Raw genomic sequence first — 23,330 nt, 5'->3', positions numbered from 1 at the left:
AGCAGAGTTCCTCATAGTATTAGGCCCAGAATTGAAATGAAACCTGGATTTTAAAACAAATTTTACTCACCTTTCTCTTCAGAATTGGCATCGTTTATCTCTGGTTTCTGACAATCAGCTTTCAGATCAGCATCCACATCTTTCTTGTTTGACTTCCGACGACTTAAGCTGCGCTTGCTTTTCCTCTTACCCTTTTGATTTTCGGTGACACCATCAGCTTCTTCAGTATTCACAGTTTCTTTGCCAGTTTCTAGCATAAGACACCACAAAAATTGTCATTTAAGAAATATAAAAATGCAATACAGGCATGGCTGTGTGGTAAAAAGCTTGCTTCCTAGCCAAACAATTCCAGGTTCAGTCCCACTGCATGACACCTTCAGCAAGCATCTTCTACTATAGCCTCAGGCCAATCAAAGCCTTGTGAGTAGATTTGGTAGACAAAAGCTGAAAGATGCTTATCATATATATATATATATATATATATACACACACACACACATATATATATAAGTACACAGGATAAGGACATAATCTTTCATGCTAGAAAGACTTTATTCTTCAGCGAGAATGAATGCAGAGTGGGTCAAGACTACTGATACAGAGGGTGCTTTCGATGTGAGCATGGGGTCATATGATGGAGCAGGCATATGCGATCTTATTGGACTATTCCTACTTGATATGTTGGGCAAAACTTTTCCTGGCGTATATTTTGCCTTTTATAAAGATAATGCTCTAGCTTTAACCGCAAATACCAATGGACCGGCACAGGAAGGACATTATCCATTTGATGAAAACTTTCTGGCTTAGCATAACTACAGATAAAAATATTATCGCACACAACACACAAAAACCAGCTGTTCATGCAGGGATAAAAATTTGTGCTCGCTAAATGGAGCTTGCATGTCTGAGACCATCATTTATGAAGCCACCGTGGATTCTAAATCCACTAAGGATATGGTTTTGACAAAGAAATACGTGGGCTTTACAGAGGGTAATTTCAAGGCCAGGTTCAATAATCACACCTTGATCTTCAGGTACTGGGATAAAAGGAAAACAACCAAATTATCCAGTCATATATGGTCCTTAAAGGATAAAGGTGTCAGTTACAACACCCATTGGAAGATCTTAGCCAAGTGTAAGCCCAACACCAACGGCAGTGGAAAGTGTGGTCTTTGTGATATAGAAAGATGGCTCATCTGGAAAAGCAGCTTAGACCCCGCCACATGTCTAAATTCAAGAACTGAACTTTTCGGGTCATGTCCATATGTAGCTAAATATTTGTTACGTCTTTGGTCCCCACCCGAGATTACAGATAGGACTTGCTTTCTATATTGTGTCCACATACAAACCTTTAATCTCTATACTTTTTACTTATATTTCTTACATATTTTATATTTTTTTTTTACATATTTATAGAGATATTGGTTTATAGTTTTATTGCTCATATATTTCTTTTTTACACATAATTTTTCTGTTTTCTAACCAAATCCCACATCACCAGTTCTGCTTACCAAAAGTGGCCCACTTGGCACCGTGCATTCGTCATCGTCTCTTTAGTTACTGCCACAGGCCCATCATTGAAGAAAGACATAAGTGCCAATTACATGGATTTGTTTAAGGCAGACCTCAGCTTTCCAAGAAATAACCCATACACTTGATTTCATGACATTCCTCTGTGGCACATGAAACATGCAGGATCCAGTTATCAAACTGCAACTAACCTACTTACAGTTTTGAATGGTGCCTTCTGTAGTGATGCTGCTGAGAGTTCTAAACTCTGGGTAGGGCCACCCTTGGCAGTAAGGTTGAGGACAAGGACCCTGACTAAGCATGACTAATCCCCAAAGACCTCAATGGTGGAACAAGCAGATGATGATTACAACAGATCACAATGCCTGAACCAGTATATGAAGAGGGCTATGCAGTTACCATATTTCTGTCAAAACACACTACTTTTGAGTCAATTAATTTTGAAAATAACATAGAATTCAGTATATTAACTTTGTCATTATTAATTGGGTGTTTGGAACATGAAATTTTGATGCAAAATTTTTTAATTTAAATCACTTTAAAATAGAAAATTTGGGATCTTTTCGGTTTGAACGGCAGTTTTTTCTAGTGGTGTCATATGAAATTGTCACCCATAATTATGACCCTATTATCGATCTATTGCATTTCAATCTGTTTTAGGGTTGGTTAGGGTTAAGGGTGGGGGGAAGGGTATCTTTTTTTCTTCACAAGTGTAAATAAACCCAATCTGTTTCTTAAACGAGGGACATATTCATACGGCACAATGTTTTCACCTCAATAGACGTCATTGATTGGTTGAAATTGCAGAAATTGAAGAAAAAAAACAACAAATATCTTACAAACTATAGAATTTTCTTAATAAAGCCAAGAGAAAAAAATGTTTTATAAACACATTCTACCAGTATACGAAGTTTAAAAGTGTTTAGTTACATGGAAATTATTTTTAAAAACTGCCGGTCAAACCGAAAAGATCCAAAATTTGTATCAGAGAATCGAGAGGTGGTCTGAAGAGGACAGGCATATGAAAGGAATAACTTACCTGACTTTGCTGAGATTTTCTCATTCTTCTCAGCAACTCTGTTTCTTTTTAATGCCATATCATAGAAATGTTGTGCAGGATAAGAGGGATTAGCAGCATAAATTTCTTGAAGAATCATCTTAATTTTAGATGCTGAGAGGAGACTGTGACCAGAGAATTTCTGAAAACAAAACAAGAAAAAAAAAAAATGATAAAATAATAATTACACAAAAGGCTGCATGCTCTGGTGAAGAGATTAGCCTACAAGAGTCTTGTACCACTGTAAAGTGGTTGGCATCAGGAACCAGCTGTAGAAACCAAGCCAAATCAGACTGGAGCCTGATACAGCTCTCTAGCTTGCCAGTTCTGGTCAAACCATCCAACCCATGCCAGCATGGAAAACAGACCTTAAATTAGAACATTCTAAAATAATGAAAACCTTTTTGCTTGGTACGGTGGTTGTCTTTTAGCTCCTGACCAGAACTGAGACTGAGATATATATCATGGAAACAGTCTTGTGTTCTACCTATTTCCACTAAAAAAAAGCATTGATCAATCTAAAGATAGAGAGGAAAACATCTGCCAGTAGAATTAAACATGTGGCTGTGGAGTACGTTTGTAAACCACACACATATGCCTGCACCTATACATCCTCATCATTATTGTTGTGCTGGTGCCACGTACAAAGCACTCGTGCCGGTGCCACATGTAAGTGCTCATGCTGGAGGACTAGTAAAAGCGCCCAGCACACACTGTAAAATGGTTGGCATTAGGAAAGGCATCCAGCCTTGGAAACCATACTAAATCAGACTGGAACTTGGTGCAGCTCCCCAGTTTGCTAGCTCTGCTCAAACCATCCGACCCATGCCAGTGCCAACAGGGAAGACAAATGTCAAAGGCTGATCATAATGATTATCATCATCATCATCAAAGGTGCAGACATGCCTGTGTGATTGAGAAGTTTACTTCCTAACCTCACAGTTTCGAGTTCAGTCCCAGTGGATGGCACCTTTGGTAGGTGTCTTCTACCTTGTGATTGGATTTGGTAGATGAAAACTGAAAGAAGCCTGCTGTGTGTGTGAGTGTGTGTAATAGTGTTTCTTTGAGTTGACATCACATGATAGTAAATCAGTGTCATAGAGCGTCCTTCATTTTCAATCTTCCATTAAACCAAGTCTGGTCATTGGGGAAATATTACCTTACTTGGAAACAGTTGCGGGTAGGTTATAGGAAGGGCATTTGATTCTATAAAATCCACCTTAACAAATTCCATCCAACTCATGTGGGCACAGAAAAGTGGATATTAAACAACGATGGAGGAAGGAATTTAAGGGGAAGAACAGGGTAAAAGAGAAGAGTAAAGGGGGAGAAAGAGAGAAGTGGTAGTTTAGAAATGAAGAAGGAAAGGTAAGGGCGAGAGCGAAAGGAACAGAGAGAAAGCTGCACTGGGCTAAAAATAACACAAACCTTCAGATGATCCACTCTTGGATTCGGTGTATGTGCTTCAGTGTTGACACTAAAAGATCCATTCCATGGTGGTGGCTTAATGGACTGCTTCCCTGCTGGTGCTAATTTAATTAATGGTAAATTTACTTCTGGTAAATCCCAATGGTTAATTTCAGCTGTTGGTTCAATTTGCTGGACATGATTTTCACTGGGGAACGGAGCATGGTCACAACTATCTACATTCACAATGTTGTTGATGGTTTGTTGTTGCCGTTTAGCTTCCTCTGGCAGGCCACTCATCAGAAAGGCACGCCGCATCCTGTCCTCTTCTGTTTCCAATTCTTTAGATTTTTTACCGTTTTTCTTGTTGCTGGTTGTTTTTTTCATGAAGATCGGAGCAAGTTTTCCACCTACATGTACATATATATATGTATATACACGATAGAAAAACACATTAAATATATAAATACCTAAGGGGATTATACTTTTTGTGATAAGTTTATAAAACTATTGTTACTTTTATAAGATTAGAACATTCATATGATACCCAAGCTGGTGACACACACACTCATACACACAGAGGATGTTCCAAAAGTCACTGATGAGTTTCAATTTTTAATAACTTCTTTAACTTTACAAATAAATGTATGAAATTTTGATACAATATATAATGGAAATTAATATTCACAAGTCAAATTTTGTAACACCACTACATCACATATAAAAAACGACATCACTTAAATGGCAAATATTTTCAGCTTCATATGCCAGTGCTCTTTCCAAAGCTTGCAACATAACAGCCTCAAGAGTTTCAGACCCCACCTCTGATTTCTCTATTGATGTTCTTCAGTTACACCAGGGTCTCTGGTTTGTTGACATAAACCCTCTTTCAGCTATCCCCACAAGAAAAAATCCAGGCTAGTAAAGATCTTGCCATAGTGGGAGATTATTCTCTCTCCAAAGCACTGCATTGTTTCTCTAGCGGTATGATCAGTTGCCCCATCTTGCTGGAACCATGTGTAAGGTCTACTTCGAATGGCCTTCACGTTCCCTAGATTTGACTAGCCTGGATTTTTTTAATCTTTTTATTTTGAGGGATACCTGAAAGAGAGGGTTTATGTCAATAAACCAGAGACCCTGGTGTAACTGAAGGAGAACATCAATAGAGAAATCAGAGAAGTGGGGTCTGAAACTTCTGAGGGTGTCATGGAACAAGTTTTGGAAAGATCATGGGTGTGTAAAGCCAAAAATGGCTGCTATTTAAGCAATGTCATTTTTCATATGTGATGTAGTGGTGTTGCAAAATCTGACTTGTGCATATTAATTTCCATTATGTCCTTTATATTGCATCAAAATTTCATGCATTTATTTGTAAAGTTAAGGAAATTATTAAAAATTGAAACCCATCAGTGACTTTTGGAATACCCTATATAGACACATACATATCAACATGATAGTATTCTTTCACTTTCTATCTCCCAAATCCGCCCACAAAGCTATGGTTGGCCCAGAGCTACAGCAAAAGAAACTAACTCAAGGTGCCATGCAATGGAACTGAACTCAAGACTGTGGCCATGCTGGGGTACCACCTTCAAGTCATTCATCTACTTCAATGCTTATTTCAGTTTTGGACTTCTTTTATCAACCCATATAGAATGGCTCAGTTACCTTCCAACAATAAGGAACGCAACAAAATTAGTATGTCCAGACACACACACACGCACATATATATCATTAACATTTACTGTCCGTTTTTCCATGCTGGCATGGGTTGGACGGTTTGATAGGAGCTGGCAAGCTGGAGGGCTGCACCAGCCTCCAGTCATCTGTTTTATTATGGTTTCGAACGGCTAGAAGCCCTTCGTAATGCTAACCACTTTACAGAGTGCACCGGGTGCTATTTATGAGGTGCTGGCACAATATATATATATATATTTGTATATATATATATATATATATATATATATATATATATATATATATATATATATATATATATGTATATATACTCTTTTACTTGTTTGTCATTTTGACTACGGCCATACTGGAGCACCGCCTTTAGTCGAGCAAATCGACCCCAGTACTTATTTTATCGGTCTCTTTTGTCAAATCGTCCAACCGATGCTAGCATGGAAAGCGGATGTTAAACGATGATGATGAATGCAACCTAGCAGCTCACCAAATCCCGCCAAACTGACCAACCCAACCCAGCTTGGAAACATTTGTTAAAAGATATATTTCACCATTACCTTCTTGACAAGTTTTTTCATTATTTAAACTCTTGTCTTTTGTACCCAAAGTTGTCTTGGGTTTCACTTTACTCTCCTTCTCTTTAGGGGCTACAACTTCATCCTGTATCGCAAGATCATCACATGATGTTGGCAGTGCTTTCTTTTCTTGTAATCTTAAACTCTTACGAGTTGATGGTGAAGATATTTCTTCTAACCCTACTTTACTAATGCTATCAGGCTTTGACTTCACAGATTTCTTCGACAGATTCAGGCTCTCTTTTCTGTTGCCATCTGCTGATGCTGTAGAACCACTCTTCACTTCAGACACCTGACAAAATAATAATGAAGAAGTTATAAATCATAATATTTGCTTAATTTAAATCTTAAATAAAATGTTCAATTCAAATTTTAAATTTAACCCTTTAGCATTCAGATTACTCTATCAAATGTAATGCTTATTTATTGAATTTGTTTTGACTTGATCCTACTCAACAGCGGCATCTTGACAATGTTTGTAACTTTGTTATCTTTTTACATGGACTTAAAACGAATCCCGCAGATTTGTGATCAAAGAAATACCAATAACAATCCCATTTCATTGTATACCAGGGACTACACTGAAGATAACCTTTTTTATCTCAGATGACGAAGTGTGATTTTAAAAATAAGACACTGAAACAAATGAAGGAGCTTCTGTGAGGTCTTCCAACCAGCTTGAAATTGCAACATATCATTGAAATCTCAAAGCTATGAGGTAATGCATAATTAATTCAGAATAAAGTGAATAAAGCATTACAGTTAACAGATTAATCTGAATACTAAAGATTTACTTACTTCAGCTTCCACTGTCCTATCTTCAGATGGAGATGCTTTTGATTTCTTCACACCCTTTCGCACAGAACTGCAAAGACAAAAATATAACAATACATTTTTTGGTAATTTCATTAACATTTCCATTATATTTTTGCTTAAACTCTTTTAATACCCATCCACCACTTCAGACCACCTGGATGAACATGTTTTATCTGTTTCAGTCATTAGATTGCAGTTATGCCGTGGCACCACCCTGAAGAACTGTTTAGTCGAATAAATCAACCCCAGTATTTTTTCTTTTTTTAAACCTGATATGTATTTTATCAGACTTTTTGCCAAACTGCTAAGTTATGGGGATGTAAACAAACCAACACACACAACAGACTTTCTTCAGTTTCCATCTGCCAAATCCATTCACAAGGCTATAGTAAAAGACAGCTGCCCAAGGTGTCTTGCAGTGGAACTGAACCTGGAACCATGTGGTTGGGAAGTAAGCTTCTTATTACACAGCTATGCATGTGCCTAAAAAATTATAAATCATCATCATTATTGTTTAATGTCCGCCTTCCGTAGGGAGTGGGGGTGCATTGTTTTAGCCTTCAAATGACTAACAGGCCAACATTCCTCCCTGCTTGAAAAGAGGTCTGGAGCAACAAGAAATAAAGTGTTTTGCTCAAGAATGTAAAGCACCACTCTGTCTGGGAGTCAAATCCATGATCTAGCAATCGTGAGTGCAACAGCCTAACCACTAAACCATGCATCTTCATATTTAAATGAAAACTTGGTCAAAACCTCATTACATATCATTATTATTTTATTGGTGTTAACCAACGTAACAAATATATACCATCCTTCCTGATCTTCTGTTCTCTCACTCACTCCACCTCGTTGTACTTTGAAGATATGAGAAAGTGATATAGAGGCCTGATGATTAGGGTTATATTTTAAGAATGGTTCCAGCAAAACACGGCGTGGTTAAGGAACCGGGAAATGTACCTCAAGGAACACATGTAGCCAAGTTATAAAGTAGTAAGTATTTAAATTAAAATTCTTTTATATGATGGGATGAAGGGGCCTACTATCTCTAAATGAATATATTTATATATATATATATGCTCAGTTGGCATCGATTTTTGTGAGCTCAATCAGGTGTTTGAATGGAAATTCCCATAATGATGTTATTTTTCCTGCAGCTTTTGCATTTTTTCACGTGTAAAATTTCAACAAAATCGATAGAATAGTCTCTAAGGAAATGCTTATTCAATACAAGGTCAGAGGTGGGCTTCACTTCAACATGGAAAACAAATTGCTGGGTCCAACAGCTCTAGCCACTAAAGCTTTTTTTATCCTCTCTCTGTCTATTTTCTCGTGTCCCTTTCTATTGAAGAGTGTATGCTCGAAACGGAAAAAAACTTTCTCATCTTCCAGAACATTAAACTAATACACCTGTTTGTCGTTTACACATCTGTCTTTGTCTTTTGTTTCTTTTTTTGTAAATTCCAACTATATATATATATATGTAGGTTGAGTAAAAAGTAAGCAACATTTTGAACCATGAAGAATTTGTATGGGATTTTTACACATAGACTTGCCCAAATTAACACTGGATTTTTTTTCACCATTGCTACAATCATCTGAAATGTAACTGTCAAAGCACGATATTCATGCAGTTTTGCTATTCAACTTCCAAAAAGGACATGAATTGAATAAACTATGAGCTCAGAGCCCAAAGATTGCTTAGAGACATAAAGCATGTTAAATAAACTTGCCTAGACCCATGTCTCCAATGCTAGAAACTTTAGTAGTTCAAATCTTTATACTGTGTACATTAAACCATGATGATGGATTTAGTATAATCCACCCCCATTCCTTAATGATTGTATTGAATTGAATTAAATAGAAGCACTTGCTTTGCGCAAAACAAAATCTGCCCGCAAAGTATTTGACAGCTGAACTGAAAGGCTGTCAGCACATTAATCGCTCCACCAACCACACCTTAAATGGAAAATATATTGATCAGGTGAAAAAAAAAAACCAGAAATGTAATATACTCACTGCTTTGTTGAAATTTTCACAGGTTTCTTCCTATTCATTTTCTTGTTGCTGATTTTGGGTTTCATTTTCTTCGACTGGTCTGACACAGCTGACATCTTATGGTTTCTATTCTGTTTGGCACTATTTACAGACTTTTTATCCTTGCACTTCACTATGTTTCTTGATTGGGTCTTTCTGTGAATACCCCTGTTTTGCTGTCGCACAATAATCTTGGCACCAATCTTTGATTGCTTTGAAAGTGTTTTCAGAGTTCCTTTAGTATTCCCAACAGAAACAGTTGAAACAGAATTGGAGTTAAGATCTAAGTTACCTTGTTCAAAATTCAGTGTTGACTGCGAACATTTTACACCAATGGAATTGGATATTACTGCAGACTTTTGGTTCTTAGCTTTTGAGACAGGCTTGAACTTATGGCTAGGAATGACCTTTTTCGTGGTTACATCAAGTGTTGATTTAGTTTGTTTCTCTTGCTCTTTATGTGAAACATCATCACCATCATCATCAACAACAGGAATCTCATCGGCTTTATTTAACACTTCTGTATCCAAGACAACTATGTCATTAACATCTTGGTTTTTAGATTTAATGACTTCTGAAGAGACACTTTTCAAAATGGCTTCTGCAGATTTACTGGAATTATCTGCAGTATTAGATGTAGCTGGTAAGCTTAAAGATGGTTCCGGGTGTATGTCAGCCACAACAGTAACTTGCTGAGAATTACATAAATCCGTCTTTCCTGAGTCAACAAACATAGGAATAGGATCACATTTAGAAGGAAGTGCTTTTTCTGGACTCATTTTGGCAAATTCCATATTTACAGATTGTTCATCACCAACAGTCTGAGAAAGTAAAAATTCTTCATATGAGAGTTCCATAGCGTCTTGGTCATCGTTTTCACAAGTTTGAACTTTCAGTGACTGACAACTTTCATCTAAATCTGACTTTGTATTTAAATATGTCGGACTAGATGGACCTAATTCACTGTTGACAATGCTGCTGTTGCAGGAATTACTCGCAGAAATTTCTTTCGAATTTTGAGGAGGATCACTAGAATTAAAAGAATCTGTTTTTTCTCTTTCACTTTTATCAGAAAGTTTCTTTTTATCTTTTTCACAATAATACATATTTAATGAATTACTTTTACCAACATTAACTTGTTGGGTCTTTGATGATTTCAATTTTGACTGTTTGTTCAACATATTAGAATTTATACAATTTTTGGAATTTTTCTTTGTGTATTTCCTTTTAGGTAATTCCTGGTCATTTTCACACAAAACAACTTTTTTAGAAGTGCTAGTAGCATCTGTTTTTGAAATAAAATCATCATCATCATTGGAAAGATCAATATTTTGGTCAGATGTTTTTGATTCTGTATTAGAAATATTTTCAGGCATTTTCTCTAAAAAAGGCTCTTTTGAAGGTAGAGATATGGCTGTCTTTGATTCTTCATATGAAATACTGTCTGTAGATTTAAAACGTTTTGGTTGAGTGATCTCAACAAAATCATCTCCACTCAGTACTTTACTAGCACGTTTCCGTTTTTTATCTAAAGAACTGGCATTAGAACTACTTTTATCCAAAGAACTGGCCTCAGGACTATTCTTATCCATAGAACTGGCCTCAGGACTATTCTTATCCATAGAACTACTTTTATCCGTTGGACTAACAGTTAAATTCTTTTCCAAAAGTTTCTTTTTCACTGTATCGTTCTTAACAGGTACTTGTGTAAGTTTTTCCAAGACTGATGATCCCACTGATGTCTCTGTTTTTCCATTAGACACACGTGAATGAGGGTCTTTAGTAAAATAACTCAGTAAATTTGTGGGTTTCTTAATTGCACTGGAACTATTCTGAGAGGATTTACCAAAGAAATCTGCAATAGTCTTCTTTGAACTATTCACCTCCTAAGAAAGAAAAAGAAAACAAAAAGAAACAAAGAAGATATATTAAATGTATTTTAAGATTAACCTACATATTTAATACCTATCTGACATTATGTAACAGTCCAAATAATGGTTCAGCACTGAGAACAGTGCCAAAAAGTTCTTATGAAACTGAGTTTTATTTGAGGACTAGCAATGCATCCCGATGTTGCCTGGGTGTTATGACTTACAGCATATTGTATTATTTGTTCCTTTCTTATGGGCAGAATCAGCACAGCTGATATATAGTGAACTGGATTACTGGCATAATGGAAGTTATTGTTTGTTTAAAAGTAAAGGAGGGGAGGGAACAATTTGCATGGGCTTGCATGAAAGTGATTTCTGCAAACTGTGTATTATTCCATTGTATAAAAGGGGGTTAATACGATTTTGCCCAGAAATCACGTTTTCAAAATTTTAGTTCCACCCTCCCCCATCCCCACTGCAATTTCTTAATTTGTAACTTTTTTCCGAATTTTTTTTTTTCTATCCATGTAGAAAAATAAAGAGATTACAAATTTGGGAAATATATATATATTTTTTAACCCTTTAGTATCTAAACCGGCCATATCCGACCAAAATAGTAAATCTGTTTTATGTTCAAACTGACCAGATCCAGCCTCTCACACCTACCCTACAATGTTATTCTACATTAAGTAATTACACTATCAAGATCTTGAAGATATGAGATAATGCATGATTAATTCAAATCAATGGGAATCAATAGGTATTATGTTTGATAGAATAATCTGAACACTAAAGGGGTAAAGAAACACTCAATGCCCCTTCCCCCACCTTGCCCACCCATCACCTACCCGCTTTCAAAAAGCTAAAAATACCCTATGATTCACTCTCGTCTGATGTTTCTCGCATGTGTAGAATTGTACTGAAATAGCAGACATAAAAAATATTAAAGCACCACCAGAAAACCTGACATGCTAGAAACAACAGGTAAACAACAATATTTCGTTCATCTCTGTTCTAAATTTAAATTTCATCAAGGTTGACTTTGCTTTTCATCTTTTCATGGTTGATAAAATAAGCACTAGTTGAACACTGAGGTCAGTTCAATTGATTTGGCCCCTCCCCCAAAAAACTGCTGGCCTTGTGACAAAATTTGAAACCAATATTAATACAAAATAACAATATATTCACATGTAAACATCTTAAACAGCTTACCTTATGACAGTCTAAACTGCCATTAGGGGTATCAACTACACAAGATCCCAGCATTTTATGGTATCATGAATTCAGGCATCTGGGAATAAAGATAAAACAGAATTAATTATTATCAATTATATAAGGAGCTAATTAAAAAAAAAAAAGAAAAGAAAGCAGTTTGAATAATTTGATGGCCTTTCTACTATCAACTACTGTGGCATATTAAATCAATGTTGCTGAAAACATGGGGTTCGTGAGGTTTGGAAAGGGGTGATCAAATTCAAAAATTTTAAATGACTTTATATCTCTTTAATCCTTTCAGTAGAAAATGCCCAAAGTGCATTTCAGTGGGATTGAACCCAAAAGCACATGATTGCAAAGAGAGCTTCTTAACCACACTCACATACCTCAGCCTATACAACCTTGGCTCCCAAAAAGAGGTCTGCAAAGTAATTTTAGAGGGTCTGCGACAGGGTTGCCAATTTTCATCTCAGTCCATTGTCCTTTCCTCCATGATACCCAACATCCTGAGATCGATCCTTACCCCTTCGTCCCATATCTACCTGGGTCTCCCTCTTCCACGGGTCTAGAGTAATAAGTATTATTGAATCCAATGCCCACTCCTCTACGCCTGTATGGGTAAAAAAGAATTTGAGGCAGATTTTCCATAACTGGATGCCCTTCCTGTCACCAACCCTCACCTGTTTCCAAATTGAGTAGTATTTTCTCATAGCCAGACATGGTTTTCACAGAAGACCAAAAACAAACAACCTCATTTGCAGGAAGATGATGATGCTCATTTACAATAATCAAGTGATGTCCAAGACAAGGGTACACACAAAACACACACACACCTATATATTATGGTAATATATACATATACGATTGACTGCTTTCAGTTTCTGGCACACGGCTTCGGTAAGATATGTGCCCAAGGTGCCATGCAGTGAGACTGAACCCAAGCCCACATAGCTGGGAAGAAGTAATAACTTTATAAAAGTTTGTAGAAGCTAATATCTAAAATCATTATGGATAAAAAAAAAAAAATAAGGTTCTACCCCTTTGAACTATATTGTATGTTTAACCCTTTAGTGTTCAGATTATTCTATCAAACATGATGCCTATTGATTCCCATTGATTTAAATTAATCATGCATTATCTCATATCTTCAAGATCTTGATGGTGTAATTACTTATGTAGAATAACATTGTAGGGTAGGTGTGAGAGCCTGGATCTGGTCAGTTTGAACATGAAACAGATTAACTATTTTGGCCGGATATGGCCGGTTTAAATACTAAAGGGTTAATCTTAGGGTATCAACAGGAATATAAGAAACAAACTGAATGGTTAATATATTTGGAAAGACAGGATTCTAAAACAGAAACGACCATATTAGGATTTGTATTGCACCCAAAGATTAAATCTTTCATCTTTTACTTGTTTGTCATTAGACCGTGGCCATGCTGGGACACTGCCTGGAAGAAATTTTAGTCAAATGAATCGACCCCAATTCTTAATTTTTTAAGCCTGGTACCTATTCTTATTTCTTTATTGCCCACAAGGGGCTAAACATAGAGGGGACTAACAAGGATAGACAAACGGATTAACCCTTTCGTTACTGTATTTCTGTTGAGATGCTCTGTGTTTCTTTCAATTATTTCAAATATAACAAAGAATTTAGTAAAATAACTTAGTTATCATCAAGCTAGTGTTAGAAATGTAAATTGTGACTAAGATTTGGTGGAAGATTTTAATTCAAAACTTATGTAAACAAGACATTTCACCACAGAACCAGAGCCAGTTTTGGCCGGGTTAGTAACAAAAGGGTTAAGTCGATTACATCGACCCCAGTGCGTAACTGGTACTTAATTTATCGACCCTGAAAGGATGAAAGGCAAAGTCGACCTTGGCGGAATTTGAACTCAGAATGTAACGGCAGACGAAATACCGGTAAGCATTTCGCCCAGCGTGCTAACGTTTCTGTCAGCTCACCACCTTAATAGTACCTATTCTATTGGTCCCTTTTGTCAAACCAGTTGACAAATAGTGGTGGGGTACAAACACAGACACATATTTATGATAGGCTTCTTTTAAGCTTCCCTCTCTACCGAATCTACTAACAAGGATTTGGTCAGCCTGAGGCTATAGGAGAAGACACTTGCCCAAGGTACCAAGCAGCGGGACAAAACCCAAGCATGTAATTGGCAAACAAGTTTCTTAATCTCTGATCAAGAACTAGTCTTCCTCTTGCTTTAGATCTTCAAATATGTGCGGAATAAGAAAATCTGTTACTTGAAAAACAAAGGAAGGGCAGTGAGGTGGTAAAACAATGCCACAATTAAACATTCTTCAACATAGTCCTAGATACACCACAAAAGAAAAAAACAGATAAAACTGAACAAAAATATTTTAAACATGTTCTCCCAACCATAGTTGACACGAAGCTAAAAACAACATAAGAAATCCAAGTATTATTGTATAACTGCAAGTATTCCATCTGTCTCACAGATATTCTTTCGGTTTTTGACCACAAAATGGAAGTGGAAATATTAATACTATTCGGTAATGTCTAGAAGAATAAACACACCCCTTCTGTTTTTCTTCAGATTCTTGTTTTCACCAACAAAGATTACAAATAATTACTAAATAAAACTGTTTTCAAACGAAATACAAACTTCAATAAATCATTTTAACTTCTTTTTCGATTTTTTCCCTAATATTCTACTAAATTTCCATTTTCTAACGCCACCTACTTAGGATTTTTTTTTCCCCATTCTAAATGGAAAGAATATCTACCATTCAATCTAACATCTGATCGACATTTTTCATGACGGACTGTAAAAGACTTTGATACACTAGTCGTTATGATTGGATCAACAACATGATCACCATGTACGTGGATTTCCCACTAAGATAAACTCCAAAAGACAAAGAAGCCACTACGTGCGCGTTGGAGTTTCAAGAAATAGCAAGTGGGGCTAATGCAGAATCGCACCTCTCCTGAAAAAATGCATTTTTTTGAAAAATTTCTTCGGATCCCTAAGTTTTAGATGTCGAAGATTACGAATATGCAAAAAATTTTTTTTTTTATTTCACCCCTCCACCCCCAATTTAAAATTTTGAACTTTTTACAAAATTTTTTTTCCTGTTTTAGATGACGGAAATTCCGAATATGCAAGAAACCACAACCTAATCTCCCGCTATCATCCTTTATTTATAAAAGATATATTGAATTAGTTCTGCATGACTGGTTGGCCACGTATAGAGTGCCTCTGATAGTAAATAAACAAGCCTGCTCGATTAGAGCTGACCTAGAAGCTAAACAACTTCATCACAACACTGGGATACACAACGAGTCAACGAGAGAGCCACAGTGTGATCGCTCGACATGCTAGAAATAACAGCCTATTGTCTTATAAATCTCAAATAGTTCTGACCTGGTGATGGGAAGAGGGAAGCTTAACATAAACAGTACAAATGATTGTATTCTCTCACCAGCTGTCAATATGACAGTGGCAGAATCGTTAGCACACCGAGTAAAATGTTTATCGGCATTTCGTCTATCTTCATGTTCAGAATTTAAATTCCGCTGAGGTCGATGTAATCGATTTATCCCCTCCTCCGAAATTGCTGGCCTTGCATCAAAATTTGAAACCAGCTGGCAAAATCGTTAGCACTCCGGGCGAAATGCGTAGCCGTATTTCGTCTGCAGTTACGTTCTGAGTTCAAATTCCGCCGAGGTCGACTTTGCCTTTCATCCTTTCGGGCTCGATAAATTAAGTACCAGTTGCTTACTGGGTCGATCCAATCGACTGGCCCCGCTTACCCCAAATTTCAGGCCTTGTGCCAATAGCAGAAAGGATTAATATTATTATTCGGGAGGTCAAGTTATAAATTAAATTAAAAACAATGGGGGAAGTTCGTTAATAATGAACAGTGCGATAAATACGTCAAATGTGGGAAACTTTTGAAATGTCCTACTTTACGACATATAAAAAGCAACAAAGGTATTTATTTCGTGTCTTTTTTTAGGTTAGTATTAGAGAAACAAAATATTAATTATGTAATATATTTGGAACTTTACATTCTGAAATATTTTGCTCCCGTCAGTGAAACCAAACGTAAATGTAGACATAGATATATGATAAACACCCAAGTGCGGGAAACAATTTTTAAGTGCTCTACTCTACGGAGCATAAAATGTAACAAAGATAAATTTCATTCTCTTAGTGTCTCCCTATTCTGGTTTGATGTGTGTGTTGGTGTATGTTTTAATAGCGGAAATTACGAGAGAAATTAATTAAAGACTAATTCTAATTATATAAATATGTTTAGTTTTACAAATACACTTACATTTTCCCCTCCCGCTTGTAAAAACCAAACAACACAGACAGATACATGGCAATAACTGATAATACTGTTAAAAGAGTGTTCTATTTAGTTTCCTGGTTAATTAATATCGACATAATATATATGTATATATATATATTTCAGAGACAGTCGCCAACTAAAAGACAAGCCAGAGAGAGACTCGCTAAGCTTGCTACATAGACATAGATACAGATATGACAATAATAATTGATATAATTAAAGCATTTTGTTCAGTTTTTGGTTAATAAATTAACAGCTACTGAATATATCCCCAAGATACAGTCGTCAAAAAAGGGAGAGAGAATGAGGACTATATAATAACCAGACTTACCAGAGAGAAACTGGAAAATCTATTTTGTTTGGTTTGGCGCCAGAATTCAACCAAGTCGTCACTAGACTGAAGTGGATCATACGAAACTTTCAAAAGTGAGAAAGTTTCTGTTAATGTGATAACAAAATGTCACGAGAAGAAAAAAATAGAAAATTTCGCTAGATAGATTTTAAAATAAATATAATTTCATTCACAATTGTGATTTATATATTTATTTATTTGACGAATACCAAACTAATAAACAAAGATATTTTTCATTATCTTGCAAGTCAGTCTGCTGCCGGTGTATAGTGATCTTATGTTCCCTCTATCAAGTGAGAATACAACAAACAATTAAAACTTATTTCTTTATTACCCTCAACGGGCTAACAAAGAGGAACAATACATCACATTTGGGGACATAAAACAAAGGAAAACAAATAAAACGTATGATATAATGAAAGATGAATATGGTGTTACTTGCCTCACCAAGTAATATCACTTACTTTACCTCTGTGTTCCATTATATCCAGTCCATATTGTATTTTTGGATATTTTCGGTTTGAACGGCAGTTTTTTCTAGCGGTGTCATATGAAATTGTCACCCATAACTATGACCCTAGTATCGATCTATTGCATTTCAATCTGTTTTAGGGTTAGAGGTGGGGGAAGGGTATCTTTTTTTCTTCACAAATGTAAATAACCCCAATCTGTTTCTTAAACGAGGGACATATTCATAAGGCACAGAATGTTTTTTTTACCTCAATGGACGTCATTGATTGGTTGAAATTGCAGAAATTGAAGAAAAAACAACAAATATCTTACAAACTATAAAATTTTCTCAATAAAGCCAAGAGAAAAAGATGTTTTATAAACACATTCTACCAGTATACGAAGTTTAAAATTTTTTAGTTACCTAGAAATTATGTTAAAAACTGCCGTTCAAACCGAAAAGATCCAAGAAAGAGATTGAGTTTATTTACATTTGTGAAGAAAAAAAGATACCCTTTCCCCCCACCTCTAACCCTAACCCTAAAACTGATTGAAATGCAATAGATCGATACTAGGGTCATAATTATGGGTGACAATTTCATATGACACCGCTAGAAAAAAACTGCCGTTCAAACTGAAAAGATCCTCGAATAATTCATTAATTGATAAAATTTTAATTTAAATATATTTATTAAATGCAAAATAAAATACGAAAGTTGTAGGCAGTTCATAGATGTGATTACTTTCAACTCTGTATAAACAATGGAATTGATAACAAAGATGGCAGGTTTTTATAGAAACTCTTCAGCTTCAATGATTTATTTTGGATTATTTTCAGTTATTTAGTCGTTGTAATCGTTCGATTTTATAAAACTAATCTCCCTAATACTGCAGGTAACTTACATTTCACATGTATAGAAACATATATATTTATTTATACACACATATGCATTGAAATAATAGATGGAAATCATTCGAGTAAAAACTAATTTGTTATTATTTGTAGTAAGAGTAGATTTAAATAAGAAATATTCTGTTCTTAAGCCGACTTCGTTATTTTGGTTCTGTGTTTGTTATTAATGTTGGAAATCGAATTTAATGAAGAATTAATGTCTAACCGTTTTTATTCTTTAATATTGCTCTTTCGTAATTCTCATAATTACGATAGTTAGGAGACATTTAGTCACCCCTAAGACTATTGATCGAATACATCGGTTTTAACACAACTTTAGATACGTTCTACTTTAAAATAAATAAATTATATAGTGGTAAATGAAAGTAAATTATTCCGAGATAGTCTTGGAAAATTTATATTAAAGTCCGTATAACGTCAGTATAATAATTATTTTAAAGTGCGACGTACCAGGAAAAAATGTAAATAAATAATATTAAAATAAAAATATACCGGCAAGACTTCCGCCCGTCCCAAGTCTTTCCAATATTCCAGATATATTTATACTTTGGTGTATTTTTGTATGCTTTTTTGACAAACGAAATAGTTTGACCGTTGGAAAATTATGTTTAAGTCAGAAAGACAGAAATGTAGTTACGTTAATGTCTGCATTAACAATTTTATTTACTTCTTCATTAAAGAATGTAAAATAATTAATATTTAAATTGGTGGCCGAGTGTTAAAGTAAGCATTACTTTAATACTCGGCCACCAAAACAAAAAAAAAGTGTAATAGGTGTAAAAAAAATGTGTATTGAACGAATATAACAAAAATTTGCGCCAAAGAACCGATTATAAAGAAATTTGTGGGTAAAATTTTTTCCGAGGGTTGGAGAGAGGACTTATTATTTTTTGAGAGTAATGGAAAAAAGTTTGAAAATGAAATTTTTAAATTCATTTATTTTTCGTTTGAGTTAAAGAAAAAGGTTTTAAAATAGATCACATGTACCATGGCGAGGGAAATAAATTCATAAATGCGGTGTTGAATATGGTTTCATTATGGAAAAAAAAAAGTGAAGGGCGTTTTAGCTATTGTTTTTAGCACATCTTATGGCCATCTGATACCGTGTTTGTTTAATATTTTCGGTTAATTACTTCGAGTTCTTTCGGTCAGGAAGAGCTGTATGGAATGTTTCACAGTATTAAAAAAAAACGGGGGCCAGCGCTGGGGGTAAGAAGAGGTGTATTGAATGTTTATAATGAGTTCGTTGGCGCAAATTTTTGTTCTCATATTCGTTTAATAAACATTTTTTACACTTGTTTTTTTTTTGTTTTGGTGGCCAGGTGTGTTAAAGTAAATATCAACCTTCAACTTTAAAGATTGTTGATGTTTTGTGTTGATATATTTCTGTGTAGATGTTTTTATATTTTGATATATTTCTGTATACCAAACAAATAAGTTCTGTTAAAAATTTGGAAATTGTGTTATATTTTAGTCAGACATAAAGTTATGTTAAAGTTCATTTTAACTTTCTTTAAATTTTATTTGGAGCAAAGTTAAAATAAATAATAATATTGAAATATAGCATTCCAGGGATATTTATATTTTGGTATATTTCTATATTTTTAGCCAACAAAAATTGTTAAAATGTCAAGATTTGACAGAGTTTAAGGGAGACAATTCCGGATTCGTTCGTCTCGTGGTTTGTTGACAACAAAAAAAACAGAAACCAGGATCCATCTTTAGTTTTTTAAATGAAGTTATCAACTTTCTTTCAGGAACCGAATGTTACTGACTTTAGGACAATCTTCTAAAAAAAACAAAAAAAAAACTGGAGAAACATAACAGTGTTATCAATCTTTTAGTCAAAGTTTCATCGGTCTCTTTCAAAATCCTTTACAACTGGTTACTAGGGAATAACCATTAAGCTAACTAGTTGATTTGTTATTAAACTTACGTAATTTGCATAAAAGTTCGTTCGGCTAAAACTGTAAAAAAAACTTTTGGCCGTCAATATTATTTCATCAAAATCTTTGTTGTTTAATCCTAGGCAAGCTTTGGTAAGTTGATTAATAAATAACTCCCAATCGAAACAAAATAGCTACACTTGCAGATCAAAGGTGTTCCAACCATTAAAGCCCCGTCCCATCTTTTATTCAAACATAGGATTATTAATCAGTTTCAAACCTTTTGACTCCGGTTAATAGTTTATTAGTAACTGGTTACTAGGGAAGTTAACTCATTGGTAATGTTCCTGACGTTGTCTGTCAATAGGAGAGAGTTGTAGAATCCTAACGCTTTTGGGCCCTTACACAATTTTTCGTACCTGCCCTGTCAAACGATGATGTTTATTGAACTTAGCAAATTCTTCTGTAAACACCAATATTTACCTTTACAAAGAATCCTTGGTTTGCCCAAATTTAAAGTTTTACCATTGTGAATAATTATCACTTTAACATTGTATTCCTCATTGATATTTCTTCATGAGAAGATTTAGTGAATTTCATATGATTGTTGTTCTTCATCAACAATTATATGATTGAACAGACATATAATCAAAGACGGTCCAATCGTGACAGTCATGCCTGCTTCGTGTATCTATGACAATTTAAGATAGTATTGTGTTATTTTGAGGGAGATGTTACATATGAAAGGAGATTTTGAGGAAACTTTAATGTTTTTATACTCCATCAAAATAGTCGCTTTTGTTTTTAGCACCAAGCCATCTTTGAGGTGGCCTATGATCAAAGGTCTTCCACCCAACACCTGCCATCATTTATAACATGGTTGGGGATTTGGTTGTATGAAACAACTTTTGAAAAAACTTTACTGTAGTTATAGTCTATCAAAGTCTTCATTGTTATCTTTAGCACTCAGCATTGTCTGAGATACTCTATGATCAAAAGACTTGCTTTTGACCAGCTTGGTCTTTCTGTGATGATAGGATGTGATTTGAGGAAGATTTAGCTGTCATGTCTAGCATATAAAGCAATCACTACAACAAAAACCATCATTAATATGTTTCAGAATGGTGAGGTGGTGGGCTGACAGAATCGTTAGTAAGTTGGGCATTTCGTCTGTCTTTATGTTCTGAGTTCAAATTCTATTGAGGTTGACTTTGCCTTTCATCCTTTCAGGGTTGATGAAATAAGTACCAGTTGAACACTGGTGGGGGTCAATGTAATCGACTTACCCCCCTGCCCTGAATTTGCTGGCTTTGTGCCAAAATTTGAAATCAATGTCTTTCAGAATGGTGGATTGGTGGAATCATTAGAGTGCTAGACAAAATAATATGTAGTATTTACAATCCTTTATGTTCTAAGTTCAAATCCTAATGAGGTCAGCTTTGCTTTTCATCCTCCTGTCGATGATAAAATAAAGTACAAGTTGAGTACTGGGATCTAATCAAGTACTGTAATTGATATTGACTATGCCTCTTTCCCGAATTTGAGGCTTGTATTAGCAATCATTATATTATTTAATATTATTTAATATTTTTTTTTTTCAGAGATGGGGAAGAGAAAGCAGGTTGTTCCGCAGCGCCGTTCAGACTTATCAACTATTAACTTATTACAAGCATCTGAATTTAAGGCAGTTGAAGATCAGAGAGTAATATCAAAAGCTAAAAAAAATAAGAAAACTTCTTGTGAGAACTATGCATTCCCAAATGAAAAAACAGAGAACTTCTTCAACTTTTGTTTAAATTCTTGCCATTTATTCTTAAAGCTTCATATTTTCTCTGAATTACAAACAAATCTGAAAGGAATGAGACTAATTCCAATTGGCCATTTAAAAGTGCAGCTGTTAAACTCTGAACAAAATTTATATGCACAGGAAATTGGGTTGCCCTCTTCTGAAATCGTCTATTGGTATGTTAGCAATGAGATTGGCTGCAGTATGTTCTATTTCGAAGAGACTGTTGACCAAAGGGATAGGAAGAATGGTTTTCCTATTAAAGCTAATTTCATTCAAGTCAGCTCTGATGTACCAGATGTTGTATTTACTGCATTGAAATGCAACCTTCTATTAATGCAGTGCATTACTATAGATTTTGATGCAGGAATTGCTGATGTGTATGCATTGATAAAGGAAACTGGATTGACTAAATTGAACTATCCATCGGAAACTTCTCAAATTAAAAGAAATTCTGTGTTTATTAAACAAATAATGAAGTACTTCTATGACATCCATGAAGAAAGTGAGTAGAAAAAATATTTGAAATCTGAGCTTTAAATACCACCCTCACCTCTTGAGAGTGGGGCATGACAGGATTGGTAGCCTGTTGGAAGAGATACCTTATGGTATTTGTTACATACTTTTATGTTCTGAGTTCAAATTTTGCCCTGGTCAACTTCCTTTAAAAGGTATAGTCATTAAAATAATCATAGCACTGATTGTCTGATTTCCATGGTGTATATATTCACTAGATGGGATGTTGGTCCATCTCAGGATTACTCATTTTTGCCAGCTGAGTGGCCTGGAACAACATGAAACGAAGTGTTCTGCTCAAGTGCACAACACGTTGACCAGTCCAGAAATCAAAACCACAATCTTACGCGCATGAGTTTAATACCTAACCACTAAGCCATGTGTCCCTACGCCATTAAAAGATTGGTGTCAGTATATCATATACACTTGAATTACAGATATGTTTTAGATTTCTGCCTAAATTTTTCTAAGTTGATGATGACCTAGAAGATAAAAAAAGCTAAGTTAAGTTTGGTTGCACTCACACTCATACACACACAATGCATGAGATTATAGTGACTTCTCAGTTTACTCTGTTCTCTGTTCATTTCGTCATGTCTGATATGGCGTTCTCTCCTTGTCTACACAAGTTGAAATATTCTTGGTTTCTTTTGCTTTTTCCCCAAACAAAACTCACACTTAAAACTGAATTGCAGAGTTGTGTGTTGATACTGTTAGTTATAGGCAATCCCAGCCCAAATTTGAGTATCTCTTCATTATTTGCCCCATTGAAGCTCTAGGGTTGCAAAGTTTGCTTCCCAACCACATGGTTTCAGGTTCAATCCCACTGTGTGGCATGGCACCTTCAGCATGTATCTTCTACTATAACCCCAGGCTGACC

At 35.3% G+C, this 23,330-nt stretch overlaps 2 protein-coding genes across 5 annotated transcripts in view; one reads left to right on the top strand and one right to left on the bottom strand.

Annotated features, from left to right (window-relative positions):
- LOC115222968 (ATPase family AAA domain-containing protein 5) overlaps window positions 1–16,985 on the bottom strand; it is a 30,613-nt gene extending 13,628 nt beyond the window's left edge. Inside the window, exons 1-9 of one of the 3 annotated variants that reach the window (XM_036511995.1) lie at window positions 16,879–16,985; window positions 12,195–12,273; window positions 10,733–10,997; window positions 9,094–10,684; window positions 7,060–7,126; window positions 6,244–6,553; window positions 4,016–4,404; window positions 2,570–2,729; window positions 71–250 (exon numbers count right to left, since the gene is read on the bottom strand). In XM_036511995.1, coding sequence (XP_036367888.1) covers window positions 71–250; window positions 2,570–2,729; window positions 4,016–4,404; window positions 6,244–6,553; window positions 7,060–7,126; window positions 9,094–10,684; window positions 10,733–10,997; window positions 12,195–12,248 — 3,016 coding nt within the window. In that variant the 5' untranslated portion in view covers window positions 12,249–12,273; window positions 16,879–16,985. Of the gene's footprint in view, window positions 1–70; window positions 251–2,569; window positions 2,730–4,015; window positions 4,405–6,243; window positions 6,554–7,059; window positions 7,127–9,093; window positions 10,998–12,194; window positions 12,274–16,878 lie in introns of all 3 variants that reach the window. The other 2 variants (XM_036511996.1, XM_029793387.2) reach the window with 2 other exon arrangements.
- A 1,126-nt stretch (window positions 16,986–18,111) lies between these two features.
- The window catches only part of LOC115222937 (E3 ubiquitin-protein ligase SHPRH), a 38,400-nt gene continuing 33,181 nt past the window's right edge, over window positions 18,112–23,330 (top strand). The window contains exons 1-2 of one of the 2 annotated variants that reach the window (XM_029793338.2): window positions 18,112–18,243; window positions 21,750–22,439. In XM_029793338.2, the coding sequence (XP_029649198.1) occupies window positions 21,752–22,439 (688 nt within the window). In that variant the 5' untranslated portion in view covers window positions 18,112–18,243; window positions 21,750–21,751. Of the gene's footprint in view, window positions 18,244–19,956; window positions 20,292–21,749; window positions 22,440–23,330 lie in introns of those variants that run through there. The other variant, XM_036511997.1, reaches the window with a different exon arrangement.

This window comes from Octopus sinensis, linkage group LG21, assembly GCF_006345805.1.
Source record: "Octopus sinensis linkage group LG21, ASM634580v1, whole genome shotgun sequence".
Taxonomy (NCBI): Eukaryota; Metazoa; Mollusca; class Cephalopoda; order Octopoda; family Octopodidae; genus Octopus; species Octopus sinensis.
Note: the sequence above shows the minus strand (reverse complement) of the source record. Positions and strands in the feature narration are given on the sequence as shown.